The sequence below is a fragment of the Hippocampus comes genome, unplaced genomic scaffold, assembly GCF_001891065.2.
Source record: "Hippocampus comes isolate QL1 unplaced genomic scaffold, H_comes_QL1_v1.1 scaffold9, whole genome shotgun sequence".
NCBI classification, from domain to species: Eukaryota; Metazoa; Chordata; class Actinopteri; order Syngnathiformes; family Syngnathidae; genus Hippocampus; species Hippocampus comes.
In genome coordinates, this window is record NW_017805275.1 from 4,865,449 (window position 1) to 4,892,940 (window position 27,492).

General features: G+C 40.6%; 2 protein-coding genes across 3 annotated transcripts; both read left to right on the top strand.

The window, feature by feature from the left end:
• The first annotated feature begins 1,302 nt into the window (after window positions 1–1,302).
• Window positions 1,303–16,502, top strand: fam193b (family with sequence similarity 193 member B). 2 transcript variants are annotated; one of them, XM_019869919.1, is made up of 10 exons: window positions 1,303–1,626; window positions 3,479–3,757; window positions 6,472–6,628; window positions 7,675–7,893; window positions 9,360–9,771; window positions 9,863–10,046; window positions 10,724–10,957; window positions 12,511–13,546; window positions 13,629–13,704; window positions 16,064–16,502. In XM_019869919.1, exons 1-10 carry the CDS (start codon window positions 1,471–1,473, stop codon window positions 16,158–16,160), a joined length of 2,850 nt encoding a protein of 949 aa, XP_019725478.1. In that variant the 5' UTR covers window positions 1,303–1,470; the 3' UTR covers window positions 16,161–16,502. The 2 variants fall into 2 exon arrangements, with proteins under 2 accessions (XP_019725478.1, XP_019725477.1); XM_019869918.1 differs by having other exon boundaries at window positions 1,304–1,626; window positions 6,442–6,628.
• Window positions 16,503–17,510: 1,008 nt separating this feature from the next.
• On the top strand, window positions 17,511–24,692 carry ddx41 (DEAD (Asp-Glu-Ala-Asp) box polypeptide 41). Its single transcript, XM_019869920.1, has 17 exons — window positions 17,511–17,657; window positions 18,103–18,198; window positions 18,313–18,463; window positions 18,555–18,629; window positions 18,720–18,780; window positions 18,859–18,995; window positions 19,107–19,179; window positions 19,479–19,632; window positions 19,797–19,933; window positions 20,303–20,465; window positions 21,466–21,597; window positions 21,687–21,758; window positions 22,124–22,220; window positions 22,783–22,932; window positions 23,817–23,888; window positions 24,163–24,273; window positions 24,369–24,692. The coding sequence occupies exons 1-17, from the start codon at window positions 17,631–17,633 to the stop codon at window positions 24,503–24,505; spliced, it is 1,845 nt and encodes a 614-aa protein (XP_019725479.1). The 5' UTR covers window positions 17,511–17,630; the 3' UTR covers window positions 24,506–24,692.
• The last annotated feature ends 2,800 nt before the right edge of the window (window positions 24,693–27,492 follow it).

Sequence of the window (27,492 nt, forward strand, 5' to 3'; positions counted from 1 at the left end):
CTTTTCCCCCCTCAAAATCAATTGTGTGCATTGCCATTAACGTCCGAGAGAACTTTTTTTCTACATTCTGTTAAAAATCCATCAATTCCATGCACTTTGAGAGCAAAATGAAGAGGCTATGAAGAACTACACACATCACATTAGTATCCTCTTTACTATGATGGGGCTTCCTCCCCTGGACTTTAACTGGACTAGATAATAGAAATTATAAAGAGTTCAAAAGTTCAATCTTGGTTGTTCAAGGGAATTAGAAGGATGCCCGATAACATAACCTATATGACAGTAGTCCTATATTCCTCTCTACCAAAATGTATTAATATATGCTTAGCCGCCAGAAGACAATGTATTTTGAGATGTCTGCCGTGATATGCAATTTAAGTTAGTACAATGAGATGCAAAAGCTTCATCACTTTGGAAAAACACAAGTTTGCTGCTCAATACTTACTGTAAGCTCCGATTGCATTTTGGGAACAGCCTTGCAAGTAAAATTAGCCTTGAGATCTGATAGACTCACCTGTCCAGCAGAGCTCCCCCCCGGCTCACTCTCTGTGCGTCTTTAGCCTGATTCATGTATTTATTTTATATTTATTTATTTATTTTATATAGGCCAAAATCTCAATAGGTGTTGCCTCAAAATGCATTGAATACTTAATTTACCTTTCTAAAAAACTGTCGAATATCCATGCTGTCGACTCAACCTGACTTTCGGCAATGAACTGTCAGTTGTTGCGTTAGCATTTGATGTGGCGATGGTGACAGACACGTCAAATGCAAACGCAACACCTGTTGCGTTCAGGAAACCTGGGAGATTTAACATTACAATAATGGCAGGTTATCGAAATATAATTTAAAATGGCCACATTACATTGAATTTGATGCAATATATTAGCAAAAGTACAGGAAAAATAAATAATACTTTTTTTAAAATAATGCAATGAAATTATTTAGGGGGGCTAAAGACATTTTTAGGGAGGCTGAAGCCTCCCTAAAATAGGCCTAATGACGCCCATGGTTGAACTCAAACCAATTTTCAACGCAGTCTTTTCCCCCTTCGAAATCAATTGTGTGCATTTTAATATTGCCATTAACATCTTGAATTAATTAAATATATAAATGGAACGGTGTGCCTTAAAACTAAAACTTCGAACGAAATAAAAGTTGATTGTATAATATCTCATTTATATTTTCAGGAACGGCAGATTTTTGCCCTTAGCAAATATGGCGGCACTAGCTTCAATGCCCTCGTCGACTTCAGCTGTAGTTCCTGTATGAAGGCGAAGCCGCCTTGCCAGCAGTATCTGTAACCTATGAACTCCCGAGTGTGCCAGACCAGTCCTCCGCCATATTGACTGTTGTCTTGACTGGAGGAGAGAGAGAATATTTTGTGGTCCGACAATAAACCTAAGTGTGCACTTGGAATTCACGAAAGTGGTGCAAACTTGGCCAAAGCGCTTTGCGGACCCCATCGCGATGGCAAGGAAGAAAAGCAAACAGCAGGGCGTCGCTCAGAAGGAGCTTGTACCCGGACAGCAGACCGCACCGAAGAATGCAGTCTCTCCTGGCGATGCAACTGGCGGCGGCGGAGATGCTGGAGTGGAGAGGCTGACCACCACCAGGGCGAACCAGGCAAGCTACTTAACCATCTCACAATCAAGGCTGATTCGACCACGGCCAGACCCTCCTTGCCCAGCCACCATACAGTATGGATAATGAAAACAGTTCCTCCCAAAAAGCTGGATCGTATATTATAATCATTTGACTGGCTTAAACGCTATCGCCTACGTGAACGCAATAATAGTGGATGGAACGTTAAGAGTCCGACAAGCAATTCAAGCAATCGTGTTTCATTTCAAGTAGCTGTGCTCCACTGCTTGGTATCGTGGTCATGCAAAGCCCATCTGGCCTGGCAGACAGGTGACATTGTGCTTCAGACAGGTCGTCCCGTTTGCAACGATAAACGCACAACAGACCAACCGCCCCCGCTCGTGTTAGCCCCAAGGCTAGCTGTGCTATCGGCGGGCTAGCACGCAAACGTGCTTTACTACCTTCCCTTTGCGGGCACTACAGGAAACGGCGGCTACCCAAGACACGAGCTAATCAGGCTAGCTAGCGCCGATGCATAACGGCTTTGTAACAGCGTTGCCAACACTCGACATTTTAGTCGAGTCTGAGGCACCCGCAGCCATTGTTTTTAATCCACCTTCACTCGCTGAAATGCATGGTGCAAGAATATAGAACGAATGCAAATTTGATGGGGAACAAGGAACCTAATGGTAAACATTCGTGATGGCACGCTTTAGACGAGACATCTGTCAAGCTCACTCGCCTTACCTGGCGCCACTGAACTTGCCCGCTTGCTAATGAGTAATAACATTTGAAGGCAAGCATGGGAAAATAGAGTTACAGTATATTGTAGTTCGACTCCCTGGAATAACCTTCTAATGATGTGTGTGTGTAAAATGGATTACTTTTATTTACATTTACGATAGGGTTGACCAACAAATCAGATTCTTAAGCGGCATTTTCAATGCAATGAGTACAAGGCATTTTTCAAATCGGAAAGGAAAGATGCTTTATTTTGGTTGGTAAGATTTGTGTGTGTGTGTGTGTGTGTGTGTGTGTGTGTGTGTGTGTGTGTGTGTGTGTGTGTGTGTGTACACACACGTAAATCGATGTATCCACCTGTTATAATTTATATAACAGAGTAAGTCCTCCGTGGCTGCACATACATAGATCATCTTTGTGTTTCATTTCACACTGAGACTATACATTCTTATTTCTGTTTGGTGTCGTTCTTTGGCTCCATAAAGTTTAGGAAACATTGTCCGTAGATATGAGTGCCCCTGTTAGACAGATGTAGAAAATCTGGCTCAGTGTTGTGACGTATAACACCGGGTGCAAATTTGACCGAATTTGCATTTAATCTTCTTTTTAATCATTCATTTAGCTGTGCCAGACATCAGAATAGTCTGGCACAGATGCGTCTGTACAGAGTTTGTATATTCTCCCCATGCTTGTGTAGGAGCATAAGCTTTGTAAAGTCAAAATTTTCAGTACGTGGCTGGCGTTGTATGTGTACAGTACCTACTTTTGTGGCTAATTGGAGAAAGTAAAGATTATCTCCCAAAGTCATACAGCGATTCCAAGCCATATTACTTAAGTATTTTTATGAATTAGATAAGAAACAATAAATAATAGCATTGTGGTGAGGAGTTATTACATCATAACATCTGTAGTTTTACCTGCGATAATGTAATACAAACATGATCTTACTCAATAAAAAAATGACCTCTTCAGTGTTGGCTATAGTCAAATTTAAACTATTGTTAACTGCCTACGTCTGGCAACACACCCTGTTATTTCATGTTATGTTCTGTTTTGGTAATTATCCAAGAAAGTGAAGTGTCCCATGTTGCAGTCTGACAGCTCCCCTAATTGTGTGCTATTAATTAAAATGGGTAACCTTTTTTGTCCTTAGCCGATGCATACCTGCTGCCTCCTGTGCCACCGGGAATTCAAGGACTGGGGGGCGAACTTTGTGAACGGGCTCCCCGGGGCACATGGCACCAAACTGGCTGACGCCGTGCCCGCACTCTCCCAGGCCTTATTGCGGGAGGCGCCAGGGCGTAAGCTGGCTGATTCGGTGCCTTCGCTGTCCCAGTCCCTGCTGGGAGAGGTGCCTCTGTGGATATGTCAGAGCTGCTGCAAGAGCGTGGAGGAGGAGGAGAGACGGAGTGCGCTGGAGCAGCCAACTGGGGTAAATACAAGTGCAGGGAACTTGCTGGTCCGTCTGGATCCTTTTTTTCCCCCTCCGACTCCTTTGACATTGAAATGAAGCCTTATTGTATGTTTATCAAGGTGATCTAGTCTGTTGATCTTGCTTTTGTTTCTTTGGTGACCACAACAAAACCTCCAAAGTCAAAATTTCTTCTGTGACATTCACTGACTTCTGATATGTTCATATTTCATGAAAGAAAATATTCTGAATTATTAATTGATCATGCTTGTAACGCAAAATGCCAGTGTCTCAAATTATTTTTACCCATTTTAATGAATTGAAATTAAATCATCCCGCCGATTAAAACTGATACCTGCAAATTTTGCTTTTTAATTAAAAAAATGGCACTTGTTAAATTGTATTTTAAAAAAAAACATGTAATGGTGGCATAATTACATAGAATTAAAAAAGATTGTTGTTCAATTCAACACACATCGTGCTACTCATTCTCGCGTATGCACCTTGGCCACACGCCAACAAAAAAGTTTACATTTCCATCCCTTGATATAAATTAAGAGTTAAGAATATGCACAAAGGTTTACTACCGGTATGTTTCAGTGACGATTGTATGTATACATGTGTTGCTGCACTGATTGTGTTCAAAGCCCCATAGCTTAAAGGGCTAAAACATGCAGAAATATGCACTAACCAGTACCATTGGTGTTTCCCATTATGTGTTAGCATTAGCATTAAGGTAGTGGAGTGAAGGCTAACTAAATCTGACCCCTAACCATAAGGCCACTCAAAAGTCAAGTTCGGTAATAAATGACTGCAGACATTGTAATAAAACTACGGTTCACTAAAATAGCAAGGTGCACACCCTGAACTGGTTGCCAGCCAATCGCAGGGCACACATCGCCAAACAACCATTCACACACACAATCGCACCTCGGAACATTTTAGAGCAGGGGTCCCCAACCTTTTTTGCCCCACGGACCGGTTTAAGTCAGACAGTATTTTCAGGGACCGGCATTTAAGGTGTGGCGGATTAATACAACAAAATAATATGGTATGAGCTGCATGAAAATTGTGGTGTTTTCGAAATATAATAATAAACACAATGAGCGTCTAATCTGGCCGCAACACTGATCGCTATGGTAATGTTTAATGCCTTCAAAATACGATACAATGCAAATTCAAAGTGCATGAAAATGACGACTCACCACAGCCCCGAGCTTGATTTTCTGCAACCAGACGGTCCCATCTCGGGGTAATAGGAGACAATGACACCTCAAGTGTGTGTTTTACGTCAAGTCTACTTCGTAATTTTGTTTTAGTCGCCGTTGCTGCAGAAAATCCCCGCCTCACACAGGTAGCATGTCGGAAATAGCAACAGTGCTACTGTGGCGATCTCAGAATATTCAGCCATAACTTTAATCCAGTTGTCTCGAACATACTTTTAAGGCCGCCGTCATTTGATCTCCAGCAGTTTTTTTACTCATTTTGCGAGCTCTGACGTTTTGTTTTTAAGCGGAATCGGTCACGTGACAGAGAAGCGTGGCTTGACGTGTGTCAAGCGTGACACACACGGATGTAACGGAGAATCCGGTAATTTTTCAAAATGAAACATCTTTCGTATTCCGAAATAAATCAAACGGAATTAAGGCAAGTTCTTTCTGTGCGGCCCGGTACCAAATGCCCTGCGGACCGGTACCGGTCCGCGGACCGGCGGTTGGGGACCCCTGTTTTAGAGTGTTCCATTTGCCAACAATGCATGTTTTTGGAGTGTGGGAGGAAATCATGGCTAATAATAGTCGCTCACTTCTTTTTGGAAATTAGGAGAGCAGTTTGCTGAAAGTAAATTGCAATTTTTATCATTCCTAACTGTCCATATAAGTATTGAAGAAGTTGCACCAGTCTACTGTTTAAAAAAGCACATTGTGGACTCACCATTACCTCCGATGAAACGAACGAACACACGCACGTTGTTAGGAGATGATCGCTTTGTGTGCCTAGAAGGTGAGTCTCTTCACATTAATCGGTTATTTTCTGTGTACAATCAGTCTTCTTTTATGAATGATCGCTACTTTATTTCACTTTTGTTCACAGCAGCAGAGACGAAGACGCATTACATTAAATTTCTGGTTCTACGATCGTCGTCACATTTCTCCTCATTCATTTAAAGTACATCAAGTGCAAATCTTACTTCATTTTCCGAAGTCCTGCAAGATTTGCTAAAGTCACCAATGATAAGCTCCAAGTTTCTACATGAATTTAGAAGCATTCTTTTTTCCCCCAAAATTATGTTCGGTAGTTGGAGTTCAAATTATGCAAATTTGCAGGTTGCGCTGTGAATTTTCTGTCTGAATACGATTTTATTGTCTCAGTTTACTGCAACCTTTTAACATTTTTGCAAGTGTCTGAAGTTTTTTTTTTGTTCAGCTTTTCTTGGCAGTTGCAAATGCTAAATATAGTTGAATGGGATGACTGCAGCAGAATCTCCTGTTATGACTCAAAAACAGTATTTGTTTGTTCACCGAATAAAGTGAACTTTTTACAGTGCCTTCCATCCACACATATTGAGTCACTAATAGTTTGATTTAGTTTGTAACACCTACTTACTGTTGCTGCCAGGGATAAAATACAAGGCCTGCCATTAAATAATTGTGTGTGTGTGTGTGTGTGTGTGTGTGTGTGTGTGTGTGTGTGTTTTCTTATTGCAGGTACCATTGTCACACTCTTCCTCTTGTAAGTTCCAGGGCTGTGGGAATGGTTACCCAGAGCAAAGTACTGTGGATTGGGACCCGAGTTCCTTCCTGTCAGCCCACAAACTCTCTGGGCTGTGGAACTCAGCCCACTCCAACGGAGGGGAGCACTGCAGCCACAACGCCTCCTTACACCTACAGCAAGGTCTGTCTTCTCATTTTACGACCACGAGCATCACCCAGCATTCAAACCACAGGCCTCGGGCCCTGTGAGGTTTGTTTAGCAGCTGCAAACGAGCTCTTAGTACTCTGCAATATAGTTGCAATTGATTTCATGGCCTTGCTGAGGTGTTCATGATTCGAATATCCTTCATGAGGGAATATATGGCTTGAAAATGAATGAATTACCAAATTGCATTTCTGCAAAAACTGATGCACATTGTGTATAGAGAGTGAAATATTAAGTATAAAAGGAAGAGTTTATTTCAGGCAGCTTTGTGATTGCTTCTTTTTGTGTTCTCAGTTCTCTTCACTTTGTTGTACTCATCTGATGCATCACTCGGGTTGTATTTTTAGACACACTTGAAATTTTAACTGTACTGAATCTGTGATTGGAAACTCAACTACTTTATGCATCATTAGTTAGCCTCTCTTGCGCCTCTCTTCATCTCTGTTAAATGCTTGACAGCATAAAGACGACAATTATTTACTCTTGATTGGCACTCTAAAGAGATAGAAACTGTATCGAATCACTGTAGCTAAAGGCAAGGGCAACATCAAAAAACATTGGAACACTGACATTGAAAAAGGGACTTCCGAAGGATGAAATGAAGGATTTGAAAAATAATATTTTCAATTCCAATTCAGTTTTACAACTTTCAAAACATACTCTCGTCTGGCCTATACCTACCTACATTTGGAAGACGGAGGGGGCTGCCACATCTCACGCTTTACGTAAAAATATGTAAAAAAAATAACAATTTGGAGCCGCACTTAATATATACATTGGGTCATGCCTCACTCCCACGGTTTTGTGGAAATCAGTTAAAGTTGTTGCATTTTTTTTTCTTTTGCTCCTGGCAGCATATCCTTCTTTGCAGAAGAAGAACATTTACATAACAATTGCCAATGACTAAAGAGCAGGGCATTAAAAATCAATATCACGTGAGGAAAAAAGTGCACTCTTTTCAGTCCTCACCATCTGTTCTTATTGTAATTTTGCTGCATTTATTTTGTCTTTTCGACATGCAGGTATAACAACGGGATCGGCCTGTCATGAGAAAAGAGGACTCCACGAAGCACCTGGAAAATCTGCTAAAACGTCGGTAGCCAAAGTGTGCCCCTACAGTCACCCGCTGACCCAGAATTCCAGTGGCTCCACCGCTGGGACTCCCCTCTCTACCTCAGCTGACCTGTGCAAGACCACCCCCAAGCATTTCAAGAACGTGTGCCGTCGACCAACACCGCCAGGTGCGCCGTGCTTATTGTACATGGGGATTCAAAGTGCAGTCTCTCCTCATTGATTTAAAATTCAAGCGTAAATAATGATAACAACAGTCAAAGTTGGAAGGTTGCATGTGCTTTCGTTGTACGGTTCAGGATTTCGGGGAGGAAATGTGATTAATAAGTGGCACAAAGATTACAAATTTACTTGGCTTTGGAACTCATTTAAATTGACTATTTTGTTTAAATCCTGAAGACTGGAGCGTTACAATACATTTTGCTTTCAAGTTTTAGTCAGCATTTTCTTGGTTTTACACTGGCTTGATTCTTTTAACATCTGTGTGACAAGTAAGATTGTCACAGATGGGCCTCATTACATCTTCAATTGTTTGGTAGTACATTTGCAGCTACTTTATTATACAGTTGTATGACATTTAGGGATTTTAAAAAGGGAATTGTAATAGAGTTAGAACTTGGAACTGCCCTGGAGTATCTTGCGTTTCCACTGGATCATGCATTTGACAATGTGATTTGTGAAGATGCCCGACACAACTATGCCAATGACTCTGGTCAACAAATTTTTACCTTTTTTATTTATTTATTTATTTATTTTAATCAGTTTTCAAGAGAGGTTTTTTTGCGCTGATTCCGAATGTGCAGTAGTATATTCTTCAGCACATCAGGTGATCTTGATAGTGCTAATAATAATAATAAGAAGAAGAATATGTAATATAGTAATATAATTAACAATATTTCGGAATTTAGGGTTAGGATCAGCAACAAGTGGAATTTGTTTTTGAAACATGATAGCTGTGAATTACAATGTATGCTAAAATACACATTGCCCAAGCTTTTATAGGTCAAACTTAAAAACAAAAAATTTAAAACGATCTCAAAAACCTGATGTGATAGAAAAAAAGTAAAGACATGTTTTTTAAATCAGCAACAAAATACATTTCGGGACACAAAAAGCCATCTCTGATTAAAATTTGCTGTTGAGTTGTGTTATTCATAAAAGGTTCCCTTTCAAGCAGGGGTGGCCAAATGCTCTCAAGGGGCGCATTTTATTTTCATTTTTTGAAAGGGTGGTGGGGGTAAATATATGTTAAAGTGCAATTAAAAAAGTTTCATTCAATGCATTTTTGTTTTTTAATTTAATTTTTTTGTTCTTATTATAATAAAAATGTATTTATGAAAATACAATTTGTTCAATGTATACATAAAACTTGCACATAATTTCAAATTTCACATAAAAATCAAGATAAATTGTTAAATAAAATAAATACAAATAATTATAAAAAGTAAAAGAGGAAATACGTTTTCCTAAAACTGATTTTAGGAAATCAATGCAACAAACATTACAAGAGTCTCAGTGCCAGATTGGGCACACTGGCCATAGTTTTCCAAGGCTTTAGAACAATGAAGTGATGAATATAAAATCTGATTAATAGGTGGTTGTGCAATAATTGCGACATGACACCTGATTCTTCCAGGTGAAGCCTTCCACACCAGCGACCATCACCAACACACAGACTTGTCAGTACCCCCCAACAGTCCCACGGGCCTGTCTTCCCAGCATTCCTCCCTCTTGCCCCCAAAGCCGAATTCGGGACAACACAACCACATAACCTCTTCATCTGCCGCCGGTGTCGCAGGCCACACCCCTTTCTCCCCTCTGGTACCAAACCTCCATGGGTCCACAACTAAAAGGGCTTCTCCTAGTCCGGATAGCCCGACATTAGTTCACAAGCCCAGTCCGTGCAAAAACTCCCACATTCCTGCTGTGAACACACAACACGGAAAATCGGGCACGTCACTGGCAGGCTGTAACCACCCATGTAATGGACACAGTACGGGAACGGTGGCTTCTACAAATGTGGGAAGCTTGTCAACTGGGGCCTGCAGGTCAGTACCTGTGAAGTAACCATCAGATTTGATTCAGATGATTGATTGGTGTCAATATTTGTCTTGTTTGTTTTTTTTTTTTTCCTTGCAGGGACCAGGCATGTAAGGGGCACAAAATGACAAACGGGACGATGTGTGAGCCGTCACTAGAGTTAGAGGAAGTGGAGGATGAAGACAGCAGCTCTGAAAGGAGTTCCTGCGCCTCCTCTTCCACTAACCAGAAGGATGGGAAGTACTGCGACTGCTGTTACTGCGAATTCTTTGGACACAATGCGGTACAATTTATTGTTTGACACCATTTGTTTAGTAGGGCCTGACTGATTAATCAGTTGGTCAGTTTCATCGGCTGATATTGGCTCTTTAGGAAATTGTGAAAACTCAAATAATTCTCCCCAAAAAAAAAAAAAATGTAGCTGATTTTTCTTTATTCATTTATTTTTTATGCACATCAACACATGACGACATACGACAAAGATAATGACATTCAATGACCCCTCACCACTGACCAAAAAGGCCCATGATTTTTTTCTCTGTTGTCGCGTTAAATACTAAAGGCCAAAGTACTATAAAAACACACACATGTTCTGCATGTATTTCATATCTTTAATGTTCCAAGCTGAAAAAAAAGAATCAAATTCAAATCAACATCACAATGTAGTAGAATGTAAAGGCTCCACTTTGGGGGGAAAAATAACTTGCTGCATTTATTTTTCAAAATTGTTCAGCTCTACCTGTAGAGGGACCAAAAAATAACTTATTTTATTCATGATATATTTTTCAGTTTATTAGCCGTTTAATCAGTTATTGAAATTTTACTCCCCTAAATATTGAAATAGCCTAAGAAAATCCATATCAGTTGGGCCCTAGTGCTTAGCACACAGGGGTTTTAGATTCTTTTTCAAATTCTCACAAATAGGGAATAGCTCATTTTGAAATCTTCATTCGGTCACAGCCTCCAGCCGCTCCCACCAGTCGAAATTACGCTGAGATCCGAGAGAAGCTCCGATCGCGACTCACCCGACGAAAGGAGGAACTGCCTCAGCGCCAGGACTCGGAACTGGCAGTGTCTGGTGCCATAGACAACAGGGATGTGGATGAATTGCTGGACTTCATTAACAGTTCTGAGCCCAAACCTGTAAACAGTGCCAAAGCGGCCAAAAGGGCTCGGCACAAACAAAAGAAGAAGGTATGTCAGTTAGAAAATTGTCTTTTTAATTCCATTCCTAATACTGAATGTAATTAATTCATTGAAATTTGGTCTCAACTACAAACGTTCAAGTGATGGTGGTTGACCTCAAAGTTGTTCTCACTCTCAAAAATGTGACGTTACTCTTCGAACAGTAGGAAAACCTTTTAACAATTTATAAGAACTAGCTTACAAGTACTGTGTTGTTCAATTTCATTAGTTTGATCATATCTTGGTTCACTTTTGTTCAGGAATTGCTACCTATTATATCATATGTGTCAAACTCAAGGCCCTCGGGGCATATCTGGCCCACCACATCATTTTATGTGGCCTACGAAAGCAAATCATGGCAAAAAATGAGTTTTGACATCCCATTATTACACCTATGATTAGTAGCGTTTTCAAATGCCCCATTTGTTGGCAGGCTTCTCCAATCATCACACATGTTAGTTATTAGCCATAATGGTTTTGGCGACATGGAATTTTGCTTGGTAAGATTTATTTGTGGTTGTGATATGCACTAGATCAGGGGTGTCAAACTCAGTTCCTGGAGGCCCGCTGTCCTGCATGTTTTCCAAGTCTCCCTGTTGCAACGCACCGGATTCAAATGAACAGGTTCAATGTCAGGCTTCCGCAGAGCTTGCCGATGATCTGATCATTTGAATCAGGTGTGTTGCAACAGGGAGACTTGGAAAACATGCAGGACAGCGGCCCTCCAGGACCTGAGTTTGACACCCCTGCACTAGACTGATGCTTAATTCATTCTGGGAGAGAAATTAAATCCATAACTACTCAATACTGAGTATCCTTTAAACAATTAATGTTGCAATAAATTCAAAATCTGGTTCTATGGTCATCAACACGTTTGCCCTTTTCTTGCATAATTTAATAGGACAAAGGAAAATCAAAACGAATTTAAGGAGTGCTGAAGTCCCGTGAGATTGAGATGCCTGGACTGTTTGACCTGCAAGTTATATATTTTTTTTTTATTTGCTTTTTTTTTTGAGGGGTACTCGGCTCTGGAGGAATACTTTTTTCTGTATTTAACTAGAGTTGTCCTGAGCCGATCATGTGATCAGAAACCAGGACAGATCACCTGATTTTCAGCTGGTGGTATTGGCTGAAAAAGATTTTGAATTTTCTTAATTTCAAAAGAAAAGAATCAAATATTTCATTTGTTTACTTGCGTTGAAACACTTCTGACTTATAGCCATATAAAATGTTATCATGCTGGGATTACCTCTATTTGGGAAAAAAAAAATAAGAACGCAATTTGAACGTGCCTTTTTTTTTCTTCGTAATGCATTGCTAAGTTATCGGATCGAGATTTAGGTTCAAAGCATTTTTTTGGTGTGATCGGTACATCCCTGTTTTTAACAAGCCAAAATGAAGGTACAAATGTTATGTCATTTAACATGCAGGCAAATAATGTTGAAAATGTTATTTTCAGTTCAACAGAAAATAAGTGCGCTCATGATTTTGATGAACTCAAGAACTTCAGATCTTTGCAGCATGACAGATGATGATTTACCACCATGTCATGTGTATTTCAGGAAAAAGCGCTGCAGGGCAACGTCGGCGCTGCAGGCATTGAACCCGTTTCTAATCCATCAGAGTGTATGGACGAGCCCATGCCTGACACCGCCGAGACATCACGCTTATTGGATTGGCCCCAGCTGGAACTCGAGCGTGTCAACAGTTTTCTCACCAGTCGGCTGGAAGAGATCAAAAACACCATCAAAGACTCAATTCGAGCTTCGTTTAGCATGTATGATCTCAATCTGGACGTCAATGATTTCCCGAAAAAGGCGGCCACTCTGGAGGGCAACCATTTATTGTCCCATCTGAACGGCTCCTCTGACATGCAGCAGATAGACCTCGACCTAGCCCCTCTTTCACTGGGAACCTTTAAGAACCATCTGGACCTGGTCAACGGATGGGAGGACACAAATGCGTCCTCGAATACCACCGCCACTGCCACCACAGCCACTGGGATCACGGCCGGTTCCAAGGATATCCAGCGCTTGAACACTACGCCAAGTCTCTCCAAGCTCATTCAAGTCCGCTCCCCGGAAAAAAGCACTTCTGACAATTTGCCACAGGTACCGGCCCAAGTTACAGTGAAAACAAAAGAGGACATCTCAGATCCTAAGAACAGCACAGTTGGGAATGGTGGTACAAAGTCAAAGAAGAGTAAAAAGCAGCAGCAGCAGCAGCAAAAACAGGAGCAGCCGTGTTCCGAGCACAATCCCAAGGTCACGGAGTCAAGAGTGGCCGAAATCATTTGTAATGGCTCCAAAGCTGCGTTCAAACAGCTTCAGCAAGGAGCAGACAGCCAGAAAAACGGCATGAAGAAAGCCGAAGACAGCAGATCATCCAGAAATGCAGCGGCCAATGGAGCAAACCTTGCCCCCCCGAATGCACACAAGGTTAAAGGTGACAGCGACGTACGGGCGGGGCGAGAGCGTGAGCAGGATACTGAAAGCAAGGCTCTTCATGCCATTCCGGCAAACGGGCAGCATCAGGCGCAGTCCAAGGGGAAAAATAAGAAGAACAAGAGCAAGGGCGAAAAATCTGCGAGTGCTATTGGTGCGGGAGAATCTTGATAATTGATATATTTGTGCGCATGCCCTCACACTCTAAATTCTAATTCTTTTCATTTAATCTTCAGATGATGTCTTTCTTCCGAAAGATGTGGATCCTACGTCAATGGATGAAATCGATCGGGAAGTAGAATACTTTAAAAGGTAATTAGAGCACAACGGCAAATCTCAAAACATTGGAACCTTCAAAGTCGACTGAAAATCAGTCTGTCACTTAACTTTATCTCGTTCCATCAATTGCAACTCAAAGCATGTGTTTTAGGGTCGAACTGTTAACAAGTACAGTTCCAGACCACCCATGCAATAATTGATCTCCACAGTATAGAAATATCTTATTTAAGTAGTCTCTATGTATTTTTTTTTCACATTTACACACTTGATATTTTTGATGGTTTTAAATACCCTTTTGAAATAATTCAAACACTGTATCTGTAAACACATGTAACATACAATGGCCTCCGTAATTCTTGGCACCCCTGGTTAAGATGTTTTCTTTAGCTTCTGAGAAATTCATTTTTTTCCTTAATAGTTTAGGACAAAAATTAAAAGAAGAGGACAAACCAACATTTAATTCAAGTGCATTTATTCAGTGAGGAAAAAAAATCCCCCATTAAGGAATGATTCTTTTCCATCAAATCATGTGTGCCATAACTATTGTCACCATCGATGTTAATACTTGGTGCAGCCTCCTTTTGCCAGCCAAACAGACCGAATCTTCTCCTTTATTGTTTCACACCATTCCTCTTTTTGGACAATCTCTCTCCATCATCCAGCGACCTGTCACAGGTTTTAATGGGGTTGAGGTTTGGGGACTTGATTCTCTGTCTTGTAAAGCATGTCTACAATTTTCAGTCTGAGGGTATGATTCTGCAATAAAAAATAGAATTTATTTCTAGGCTTTGAACACATCTTAACCTGGGATGCTGTGCAAGAATGTTCCGATCCCTCAATGTGTTTGGAGTAAACAAAGCCGTGTTTTAGTGAAACGCAAAATTTAACTTTTCCTCTCACAATATGTATCAATAATCATGCCCAAAAGATACACATTATAAAATTAACATACAGCTGTAGGATCACAACTGATGACATTCAATAACAAAAACGGGGCTATACTGAAATCACGCACTTATGGATATAGACTAACAATGGACCTCTCGCGGCTGAAGCCAGAGGGCAGCCATCTTATGTTGCCATTGTTAGTGACATCAGTTCAGTTTTCGCCAAAGACACTATTATCAGTGCGTGTTTAACACTAAGATCCCTGCATGCCGTAATGAGAGCCTCTTAAAAAACATCCACCGTTATGTTATCTCAGTATTGTGAATTGTAGTTTACAGAGGTTAGGTTTATACTTTGCGACGAAAGTTTTCATTTTATTTCATTGTTAATGGTTGTGACAGCTCTTTAAATAGCACTCGGAGATATACCTTAGGCGTAGAAAAAAAAGTAGTGTATTTCCGGTAACCCGACCGACCGAGAATTTCTACGTCGAAAAAAAAATTTACGGGCGGCATTTTTTTCAAACAACTCTCTACATTTTTGTGGAGAGGGTTTACCTCGGTGCAAACTCTCGCGATATTCACGTTGAGCACTATTTGATGAACACCACGGGCCGAGTAAAAACCGAGGGCGGAGGAGGACGGCGGAGGCGGCGGCGCGCCCCAAGTCCAGAGCGGGGAGAAAACTAAATAGGTGGCGGCGGCGCCAGCCGCGGAGCGGCAGGTTCAATGTCTTCTTGTTTTATGTTTTATGGTTATTTTGTTTAAATTTTTGATGGGGAAAAAAAAGATTAAAAAAAAACAAAAAAACTTTGTCCGACCTACCGACCCTATGCTGAAATTTCATGTTACCGGAAACACACTCTTTTTTGTTTGGCCTTATTAGAACAGGTATTTTCTGCACGAGTCGGAGCCACACCGGCACTCCACTCGAATCCTCTTCTTTGGCGAACTGGGGACTATACACACACACACACACACACCAGGACCCGGAACCTGTGATTGAGGGGGTTTACTGTAATCCTTAAAATGCTCACTGAAGCGGGCTACACGCATCAATTCTGAGCATCGATGAATTCCATGGCTGTTACTAGACTAAAAGGATTCACGATTTGTCACCCCATCTCCTTTTGCAAGGAGGGGTTCGATGAATCACTCTCAAGACATCTCACACCGCGGTTAAGATAATCCATTCAAGACATCTGATAATTGGGCCTTTGCGACTTTGATCGGAAGGGGAAGATGTTCACATTTTTGTGTGTGTACCCTGCTTAAACAGAAGTCTTAGAAGATTTACTCACATCAAAGGCATGCCACCCATGCTCATGGTTGGTTCCACATTCAAGTTTTTCCAGAAAACTTGGTTGAACTCCAAATTGTAGGAAGCATTTGACTTTGGAGGTTTCTTTCTACTTGGAGTTTGAAATTTGAGTGTCATTTACAGGTGTCCACTTGATTTCCATCTGCCTCTCCTCCGCTTGTCTAAATGCCTGTCATCTTTCTAGGTTCTGTCTTGATTCAGCAAAACAAACCCGCCAGAAGGTAGCGGTGAACTGGTCCAACTTCAGCCTCAAAAAAGTTCCCTCCAATGCAGCTCAATAACTGACGAGAGCCAGGAGATAAAACGTCACACTACAAACTCTTTCCATAGAGCTGTGTTTGGCCTGAGGCCTTCTCTCATTCCCTCTTTTCTTCTTGTTGAGTAGAAGGACCTTATTCACAGCTCGTTCACAGGACTGACGTTCAACCGCTGGCTTGTCAGCCAGAGATCAATACAAGGCCAGCTCGACCCTTTGTTGCTGTTATGGCAGTGTTCACCAAGTGACAAGTCCAAAATGGGAAAACTAGTGTGTTTGTCCACTGCATTCATGTGCTGACGTATGTAGTATGTAAACATTTACCTTACATGAAATAAATGTTTTTATCAGAAATCTGACATTTGAACGGTGTTAAACTTCTGGACCTTAATTATGGTGCTCCCCCATGATGTTGTCACATTCAGCATGTTTGACAAATGTCTTCAATGTTTACTCACAAGAAGAATGCAATATATTTGTCAGAGTATTTTGGTAATCTAAAAAGTCGTCAAAAAAAGTTGCACCATGTGAATGAAACCTATAATGTTTTATTAGTATGAAATGAGGGTAAACAGAACTCATGCATATACTCAAAGCACTCACTTTCACTTAACTATGTCATATTTGTCTCGTAAAGTGCACCCCAACACACGATGGCTACCGATGACCTGCCCATGCATGATATGTTTGAGAAAAATGCTCACTCAAAATGTACGTATTGCCTCAACATCACTCCTTCCTAGGCGTTCATTCTCGTTTATAGTGTTAGCCAACATAGTTCTAGAATCCAAACATCAGCCCTTTCATCCCAGGGGGAATGTTCATTTTCACTTTTGAATCCACACTCAAAATTCATTTCCATTCTTGTACATATTACGTGGTTATTTTAGGCCCATGTCAGGCTTTGGCATGTCTTTCGTCGTGTGTGAGTGAAACGTTTTCAACCATACAGCTCTTTTCTGTTTCCCAGTGGAGTTCCAAGGCTTGATGATATTTTAAAGAAAATCTTCACAGCTGCATCAACAGCCAAGTTTTAGCTGATGGTTATCCTTGCGATACATAGTCAATCCTTGGTCTGTCATTTTGTTTCCATACAGACACATCTGATGCTCTCCCGGTTTGATTTAATTAGAGAAAGCGGATCTTAATGTTTTGAATGTAGATTTATACGATACCAATAATAGCCAAGTGTATGTTGGCTGGTTTTACTTGATTTAAAAAGAAGCTCACTTTTGATACTGTGAACAATCTTTCGTTCCGGAAGATTAAAATGATGCAGTTTTGACAAACACATTAAGTGTGGCGTTTGTTTTTCTATGCTATCGGGCAAATCCACCAGGAAGTGTTGACGTCAGAGCGATGTGAACCTTTTAGCTTTCCGTACTTATTTCCCGATGATAGTGAGTTTGTGATACTTATCAGTATAATAACCTTGTGTGGATAATTTGCTCAGTTAGTGCCACATTCCCCAAGTAAGCACATCGTTTTGAATAAGATGGAAGACGATAATCGATTTAAAAAGGTAAGCGCCAAATAAAAGTCACTGTTCCAGCGAGGAACAGCCAACACGAGCATTGACGGCTAGCTGACTCGCTAGCTAAACAAACCATTGCTGTACTTCGGGATGAACATTAAATATATTTGACGCCAATGGGGCACTTCCGCATCAACTGTATTCGTTGAATGTGATTGAATGTAACGACCAATGTCGAAAACAACGCTTAAAATGTAACTACGATGTTGTTTTATTTTAACTACGATGTTTTATTTCTTCCTTTAAATTGCATTACTCCGCACTGATTCTAATCCCTCAAAGGATAATCCAGTTTACATTATATTTGTTTATCAGGGAAGCACCCAAGCACTTTGCACCAATTAGTTTGTATACTGGGTCTCAAGATGAAGTGTCATGTTAAATCATTTGCTAAAACTAAACACTTGCGTTTCACTAAAACACCTTTTCCTAGCGAACTCATGGGGAAGATGAAGGTTCCGGGATTGAGGATTCAGGGGATGAAGATTATGTTCCTTACATTCCCGTCAAAATCCGAAAGCAACAAATGGTATGTTATCTCCTCTTCAGTTGGCATTGAATTAGTTTGATATTCGTCATTGCAGTTAAAATGAAAATTTGTACTCTAAGTCAAGTCAAAACGCATGTTTTGCTCACCTCACAGGTTCAGAAGATGTTGCGATTGCGTGGGAAAGTAGTGGATGAGGAGCACAGAGACAGTGGGGAGGAACAGAGGGATGAAGATGAAGGGCTTGGTCCACGTTCCAACGTCAGCCTTCTTGACCAGCATCAGCATCTCAAGGAAAAAGCAGAAGGTTTCCATTTCAGGAGATTAAAGAATTTTGTGAAACACACTTTTTTTTCCTACTTTATACCCATTAACCCTGTTTTTTCTTAAATCAACAGCACGCAAAGAGTCAGCCAAGGAGAAACAACTGAAAGAGGAAGAGAAAATTTTAGAAAGTGTCGCAGAGGGCAGAGGTAATATATATATATATATTGTACTATACTGTGAAAAACTCACACCCATCACTTGACTACTGTTGATAACTGTCTTCATTTTTCTGTCAGCTTTGATGTCTGTGAAGGAAATGGCCAAGGGTATAATTTATGATGATCCAATCAAAACAAGGTGGGATCATTTTAGCATACAGTTAGTTATGAAATAACATTTCTGGCCTACATTACATAACCTGTTGGTTGCTTTTAGCTGGAAGGCTCCACGGTATGTCCTCCATATGCCAGAGACCAGAAATGAACGCGTCAGGAAGAAGTTTCATATCCTGGTTGATGGCGATGGCATCCCTCCTCCGATCAAAAGCTTCAGGGAGATGAAGCTTCCACCAGGTTGGACTACATGGGTACCCCTTCCCCTCTCAACCAGCACACACGCGCACACACACAGTGTACCGTACGTCATCCCTTTGTCTGCAAACAATGCTGTCGTTTTATTTGCAGCAATTCTTAAAGGTTTGAAGAAGAAAGGAATTGTACATCCAACGCCAATTCAAATTCAAGGAATCCCAACAGTGTAAGTGAACTATGCATACTTCCACAATGTGAGCTAGATATTTTATTTTACCAAAAATTAGAGAGTTCGGCTTTAAATATGTAATTAGCCTACAAGAATGTAAAATTTGGGTTTAATGCATTTTTCCATTAAAAATAATCTGCTGACTGGTGTCAACAATTTTAAATGTGTTGGAACTATAGATGCTTTAATATTTTAAGGTTATATCTGACACTTTTTGATAATACCCATAACATTGGTAATCGTGGTCCCCCCATTCATGATATGAAATATTCATAGATTTTAACCTCTACCTGTAGTCTGTCAGGTCGCGATATGATCGGGATCGCCTTCACCGGCTCGGGCAAAACCTTAGTCTTCACTTTGCCCATCATCATGTTCGCCCTGGAGCAGGAGAAGCGGCTGCCCTTCTTTAAAAGAGAGGGACCATATGGACTCATCATCTGTCCTTCAGTAAGTCATCGCCTATTTTTTCTTCGACTTTTCTCAATAATATTATCTACAACCCCCCTCACTATGCACAGGATACGTGAAGCTTATTACCTGTAAGGATAGAGGCTATCAGCACGTTGTTGTTTAACGACAACTCAACAGTCTGTGATTTGACTTTGTAACAGCGAGAGCTCGCTCGACAGACGCACGGCATCATCGAATATTACTGTAAACTGCTGGAGGAGGAGGGAGCCCCTCAGATGCGGACGGCCCTCTGCATTGGCGGCATGTCCGTCAAGGAGCAAATGGAAGTTGTGAAACAGTAAGTTAAGGTCAAAGTTAGAATACAGAATCAGCCACAGCTCTTTTTTTTGTTGTTTTTTTTTTTTGTTGTTGTTTTTTAGAACCCACAAGTTCGAACTACCTAACTTTTGCATTTATTTTTTTTTCACTCATCTTCAAATATTGGAGGCCTTTATTTGTAATGCAATTTATCGAACATTTTTGAAGTAATATATGTGTTTTAAATGAATGGATTTTTGGATGTGATTAATTCAGTGGGGTTTTTTGTTTTACTACCCGTGGACTGCACTTTAAGGATCACTGCCCTAATGGATTGAGATGGAGTGCAGTCGCGTCCTGGAGTGACTACCTATGACATGACCAACTGAGTGATGTCTTCTGCTTGCAGTGGTGTGCACATGATGGTCGCCACTCCCGGGCGTCTCATGGACTTGTTACAGAAGAAGATGGTGAGTCTGGACATCTGTCGCTACCTGGCCCTGGATGAGGCTGACAGGATGATTGACATGGGCTTTGAAGAGGACATCAGGACTATTTTTTCATATTTTAAGGTAAAGAATTTGACGGAACTGTTTTGAAGTATGATCTTATCGTGATTTTTGTTTTTCCCTCAATATTGACATTGTGATTTAATATGAGATTGAGAACTGAACTTCTATACAGATTTTCAGTCAATAAAATGTACCGATACATTTACGGTATAGTCACTGATGGTGTAGTGGTCGCCTGACTTGTTGAGCAGGCAGTGTGGGATCGGTTCCCATTCAGTGATGATGTGGGTGTGAATGGTTGTTTGTGTCTATATGTGCCCTGTGACTGGCTGGCGACCAGTTCAGCGTGTAGTCTACCTTCGTCCGAAGTCAGCTGCAATAGGCTCCAGCATCTCCCCGCGACCCTGTTCAGGATAAGCGGCGTTGAGGATGGATGGATGGATTTACAGTTGTGAAAGGCGCTTATACATAAAATGTATTATTGTTGTTATTATTATTATTATTATGTACGGCCTGTCAACTGACCAAAATGAGGCCATTTTCTGCACACACAAAGCCTTGTGGTAGAACAGTGAAACTACAGATGGAACGGCGATACAGACATCACCAACAAGGCGAAATGAAACATGGATTCTCAAACATAATGTGAAAGCATCATTGCACAGTGAATTCCACTTCATGAACGGGAAATGATTTAATCCAATCAATGCACAAATAATCTGTGATCTACATGGCCTGGAGCAATTAATTAATTCTACAGAAAGGTTCTGTGGATGTGCACTTCCAATAAGAAGCTGAGGCGTGCTCGCTGCGCGTATACAGTAGATACTGTCACTTGTCGACAGCTTGCAATATGGGGATCCACATAACTTGCTCGTCCTTGTCTACTTAGTCGTAGTTAAATGTTGTCTGTGCACCATGACACCTTTTGAATAACAAATCTAACAGTGGCAGTATTGTAATTTACTCACAAGTGCTGGTAAAGGTTGAGGAAATGAGTTTGCAGAAAAGTATGTGATAGAGGACAAGTGTTGTAATAATCCATTTTTTTCTCCTGTAGGGACAAAGGCAAACCCTGCTTTTCAGTGCCACCATGCCCAAGAAGATCCAAAATTTTGCCAAGAGTGCTTTGGTCAAACCCATCACCATTAACGTAGGCAGAGCGGGTGCTGCCAGCTTGGATGTCATCCAGGTAGATTCAACAGCCCACTATCTGCAATCATTTGCCGAAAACTTCCTGATATAAAGGGTGACTCTGACTCCTTTTGTGCGTATGAACAGGAAGTGGAATATGTCAAAGAGGAGGCGAAGATGGTGTATCTGCTTGAGTGTCTGCAGAAAACAACACCTCCGGTCAGTACCTTTTTGCTCATAAGCCTTTACACAAATTTCTGCATTGGTAGGACTTGTGCAACCAACTTTTTCAGTTGGTGGCACCAGTACAGACTGGGTCGCTCCCTTTTTTGGGTCGTTACAGCATGACCGTATGTGCTGCTGGGTAGTCATCTCAATTGGAGCGCCTTATCTTTATGTACCTGTAGGAGCATTAAAACATGCACTCACGCTGTGTGACAGGATGAAATTTTTATGAGCACATATTGAAAAAACGGGATCATTTGCGAGTATAACGGCCACAATTTCCAGTCCTGCCTTATCAAACTCTGACATAGGTGCAAAATTCAAAGGCATTTTTTTTTGTTGTTTTTTTCCCCCAAAAGGTATTGATATTTGCTGAGAAAAAGGCTGACGTCGATGCAATCCATGAGTATCTGCTGCTGAAAGGTGTGGAAGCAGTGGCCATTCATGGAGGAAAAGGTACATTTGCTATTATGTTTAATGCAATCGTGTACTGCATGTAACTTCACACCAATGTACAAGAGTCCGTCTGTGTTACATGTAGTACCTCATTATGATCACTAGATGTCCCTTTTGCTTCATCATTTTCATATAGAGCGCACCATTGAAACTAGTCCAATCATTCTCTCTCTCTCTCTCTCTCTCTCTCTCTCTCTCTCTCTCTCTCTCTCACACTCACACTCACACTCACACACACACACACACACACACACACACTCAATTTAAAAGTTTGCACTTGTTTTAATAACATGTCTGTGACATGGGCTCATCAAGGATCGGAAATTGTAGAACATTGAAAAAAGCCCATTTCTTGCCGGGGCTCACTTGAAAGTGGCTCTGGATCTTTGCTCCCCTCGCTGGCCAGGTCATGGCCAGAGAAACTCTTTGTGGTTGCTTATTGTGTAAATTATGTAACAGTGGGTAAGGAAGTGAAGATTGACTTTGTAACACACTTTCAGAAATAGGCAAGTTCGGGAATCGATGATTCCGAAGTAATGTTGAGTCTTTTTATTGGTTCCAGATCAGGAGGAAAGAACAAAAGCCATTGAAGCATTTAAGGAAGGAAAGAAGGATGTCCTTGTCGCCACAGATGTGGCCTCAAAGGGTCTGGATTTCCCAGCCATCCAGCACGTAGTCAACTACGACATGCCCGAGGAGATCGAAAACTATGGTGAGGCAAGAATGTCTATGTGTGTGTTTATGACAATGCTGGCTTCACACCAGCTACAGGAGTCTGTGGTTTAGTTTTTGCTTTCCTTGGCTTTGGAACTTCATTTCAGGAAATCTCAGCAGACAAACTCACTGTCTGCTTTTAAATCTCTTAAGACTTTTTTTTTTTTTTTAATGTATTCATCACTTTACTCTTGTAGTTGGTGTGTATAAATTGCTCCATAGATTTATTTTGTTCATTGACTTCTTTAATGGTTAATGCCTCATAATTTTGGTTTGAAAGGTGCTCTTAAAGCAGCTTTGACATAAATATGTGACCTCACAAATGTCTGTCTCGGTGAATGGAGACAAATTCCTCTGTAGTGGAAAGTCTTATAAGAGGAGAAGCGGTGTTTGTCTCCAAAAGATAAATCAGCACCATATCTTCATCCATTTTCCTCTCCACACCAGGCTGTAAATACAATGCAATCAAATGAAAACAGTGTTCCCGGGGCCTCCTTGTACTGAAGGGCGATAACTCAAAATACTTTCAGTTAGTGTTTGGTAACAGTTCATTACTTAACCTCCGGATGAAACCACAGTGGAACCAAGAGGTTTTTAAAATATTCAATAAACATGAAAATGGTATAGAAAGTCATGGTCATTATCCATTACAGTAGAGCCAGTCTGACAGCCGTGTCTCTTGCACAGAGCAGCTGATACATGACATGAAAGGAATCCAAACTGCCAATTTTGAAATCGCTTGGATGTATATCATCTTTTTAGCATTCCGCTATCAGACCATATTTCACTCTCGATTGCCTTTTCCTGTTTCTGTTTGGACTTCATCAGCATTCAAATAAATTGTTTGCCTCTTTTTTGTGAAGATGTGTTTCTTTTTTTCAGTCCACAGAATTGGAAGAACAGGGCGATCTGGTCAGACTGGTATCGCCACAACGTTCATCAATAAAGGCTGTGGTAAGAAACTTGACTCATAATGTGGACACCAAAAATCAAATTTCCAGCATAGTCATCCACATGTAACTGGATGACAGTTAGCCATACCCTGGCCAAATTTGACGAAAAAGGATTTTTTTATATTTGTTGAATGGGTATCTTCTGGCTGGAAACGAGAGAATTATCAGCAGACTGCCTTGTTTGCACATTCTGACAAAAAGTTTCAAGTTCAAAATGATCCATGCATTTTCTCAATGCGGGCGTATGCCGTGTTCTAAATTTGCTTACGCTCTAGACGAGTCGGTGCTGATGGATTTGAAGGCCCTGCTCGTTGAAGCCAAGCAAAAGGTTCCTCCAGTTCTCCAGGTGCTCCAGACAGGAGATGAAACCATGCTAGATATTGGAGGTGAGTCATTCATGAAAAATCCCACCGTCTGTATTTGTTTGACCATGTTACGTCGTCGTCATTAATTATTCTTGTGGTCTTTTTTTTTTTTGTAGGGGAGAGGGGCTGTACGTTTTGCGGTGGTCTTGGCCATCGTATTACAGACTGTCCCAAGTTGGAGGCGATGCAGACCAAGCAGGTCACCAACATCGGGAGGAAGGACTACCTGGCCCACAGCTCAATGGACTTCTAAGTGTCTTTGCAAAAGGAACATTGCCCGCTGCGTTAATCGATGTGATACTGTATCATTCAAATCAGGAGGTCGAACTGTGCAGACCCATTATGACCGCCATCACAGCACCGATGAGGTTCATAAGATTGTAACATTTTTATACAAGCTGGAAATAAATGTCTCTTTTTGAGAAAAGAATGGTCTTCTATTATTGCCCAAGTCTTCTCTTCTGCAACAGTTGGCTTGCTGATCAACCAAGAACACTGGCAAGTGACAGTCACGTCTGAAACCTCATTTGAACTTTTGGCTGTAATTAATTGCACAGCAACGTCAGCACTGACAAGCCCGGGCATCATCTGCAAGGAAGGAATGACATCACCTGTTGGAATACAGTATCAGGGCGGTACGTGTATGGAAAATCTATTTCAAATCTAGTCAGCCTCATTTAAACCTGGATGTGTGCTTAGTGGGAGGTTAGTTTCACAGCTAGTTTGAATACAATAAAATAAACTTTAAATAGTCTAAAAATGAGTCAAAACAACCATTTTCCATACTTCAAGGCATGAGTGGGCAAGCTTGTACTCAAGGGCCACCGCATTTGATTTTTAAAACAGACAGATGAGCCAGGTCAAACGTTTAACCTTTAAAAAAAATTAACATTGTTTTGAGTATTGTAAAATTGTTCATAATAATTCTCATATTCTATCATTTTATAATTAACCAGTTACTTAGAGAGCACAAATATGTTAAGCGTAGATGTATTTTTTTGTTTGTTTTCCAAATGGATTTTTTTAGAGTTTACAAAAATGACTTCACCAAGGCTCTAGCTGACATTGTGAGGATAAGCGGATCAGAAAATGGATGGATGGATTCATCACCAGTTATTTAATATGCTGAGTAAAACACATTGTAATAACCCATTTTAGGAAAAACTGTCTAAAAATCCTGAAAAAAAAAAGAGTAGTTTACCATTTTCAAAATATGATTGTTTTAAATTTGGTTTAATTTAATCATGTATATTCATGTATATGTAAAATAAGTTCTTTAGAAATGAATAAAAAATGATAAATCTATTTGAATAAAACAATTTTAGGCAAATCAGTGAAAACTGTTCAACAAGTATATGAATTATGTCACTTCATATGTCCACTGCCAGGTTATTTGGTGGCAGGGTAACATGCTGTTGGTGAAATGTGCAACTGTTAGGTAAGTGGAGGTGAATTATGCAAAAGGGGCGTACATAGATGCCTTTATTAGTTAGAAATTCAGATTTTACTGTGCCAAAGTTGACTGCAACAGCACGTGATTTATGTGAAGATATCTTCAAAATTTCTATGTACATATTCAAAGCAACAAGCACTTCAGCAGTATGAGCAGCAACTGGATGAAATACTCACATTTGCAGATGTGTATGATGAACTCCACATGAGTAGATGCTATACATACACCGTAGAGAGCAGTAAATGTGAACAAAGTATGACTGTGCCAAATAAGTGATATGTCTTACACTTTGTTTTTGTTTTTTTTAACTAAATGTATGTTTTTTGTTAAAAGTCAATGTAACAAATGAACAATTTTAAAATATGATGAAAGTGCTTGCGAATGAGGTCAGCAACTGTTTTGACTTATTTGAAATTAAATATTTGGACTTAATCAAAACAAAAATCGTCTGTTGTGATTAGATTACAAGGAACTCATTTTACAACACATTTACTATTGTGCTTGTAGCTAATATAGATAAGCTCGAGACCAGTACAAGCATCCCTCACTAAGGTGGGGAAGATACAGTAGATAGCACATTGCGGAAGCTCGACCTCTTGATAGGTCACTTCTCCAATTCTAATGCTTGCACAAGCTCTGCACTTTCTTGCATCTTACTCCTTTCAAAGCCATAAAGCGCTGATAAGAAGGTGGAGTGACCACTTTCATATTTACCATGCCACCATGTTTGCAGAAAGATCCTGGTGAATCACACAAAGGTGGTTTTGAGTGAGGAAACGGATTGAGCATGAAGGATCATGTTCTTGAGTGGACGTGGAAAACCCAGTAAGAGCTTTTCTCATGACAGTTGATTAGTATAAAAATCATGATGTGGCTCTCAAGATGGTGAGGGAGTGACGATGATAAAGTTAATAGTTGAGAGAACAACCTTAAATCCTACCCGTAGTATGTCATTCTCATAGTTTCTCCATCATAAGTGTCAAATTCAAGGCCCACCCTCATTTGATTAAAGCATGGCACAATCTTCCCTTGACGTCGTCCCTCCCCTGGCCCCCCCGCAACCCCAAAAAAAGTCAGGGACAGTCTAATCCAGTCATGCAAACAAAGAAACCTTTCACAGCATCTGCAGTAATGCCTGTCACTTTTTGCAGAGGATAAATAATATATGCCAGTGAATATTGGTATATTGTTCTTGCCATGTTTACATCATTTTGGTTCAAATGTCCATGGCGTAATGCTTTATAACACCACCACATAGAAGGTTTTTATTTATTAACTGTGGCGTTTTCCCATTAGGTGTTAGCAGTGGCGGGCCGTGCATTTCAACCTTAGGCCTTCAGTGACGTCACATACATGAACACAATACTGTACAGGCTCGTCAAGCAGCACTTAATTTCAGGAGCATTTAAAACCATCAAGTATGCATTCACAATTAAGAGCAGGAAACTGAATTTACAGATAGTCAAAAATAAAAAGATGATTTAAAAATACGAAATAAAATGCCACCCAAATTACGCTGTGTGATCTTAAACAAGTCTGTCCAATAAATTGCGCAATGTCGCAGTTTCATATAAGACACCAACCAAACAATAACAAAACAAACCATTCTTTGAAAATAAAGTAAACAGATCATTTGCATTTTGAAAATCGGCGATACAACAGCAAATAACTGACATAACTAATAACTGACTAACAGCTGAGCAGCTGAGATTGAACGAACTTTCGTGCACGACGAAGGTGACTACAATGCGCCATTATAAATTGCAGGTGAGCAGATTTATTTGATA

Excerpts from the sequence above, each read along its gene's own strand:
- fam193b (XM_019869918.1), top strand. The coding sequence starts at position 1,471 with ATGGCAAGGAAGAAAAGCAAACAGCAGGGCGTCGCTCAGAAGGAGCTT. Across the intron at positions 3,758-6,441 it reads CGCTGGAGCAGCCAACTGGG|GTACCATTGTCACACTCTTC; the intron begins GTAAATACAAGT and ends TTCTTATTGCAG. Across the intron at positions 7,894-9,359 it reads CCGTCGACCAACACCGCCAG|GTGAAGCCTTCCACACCAGC; the intron begins GTGCGCCGTGCT and ends TGATTCTTCCAG.
- ddx41 (XM_019869920.1), top strand. The coding sequence starts at position 17,631 with ATGGAAGACGATAATCGATTTAAAAAG. Across the intron at positions 21,598-21,686 it reads CCAGCTTGGATGTCATCCAG|GAAGTGGAATATGTCAAAGA; the intron begins GTAGATTCAACA and ends GCGTATGAACAG. Across the intron at positions 21,759-22,123 it reads TGCAGAAAACAACACCTCCG|GTATTGATATTTGCTGAGAA; the intron begins GTCAGTACCTTT and ends TTCCCCCAAAAG.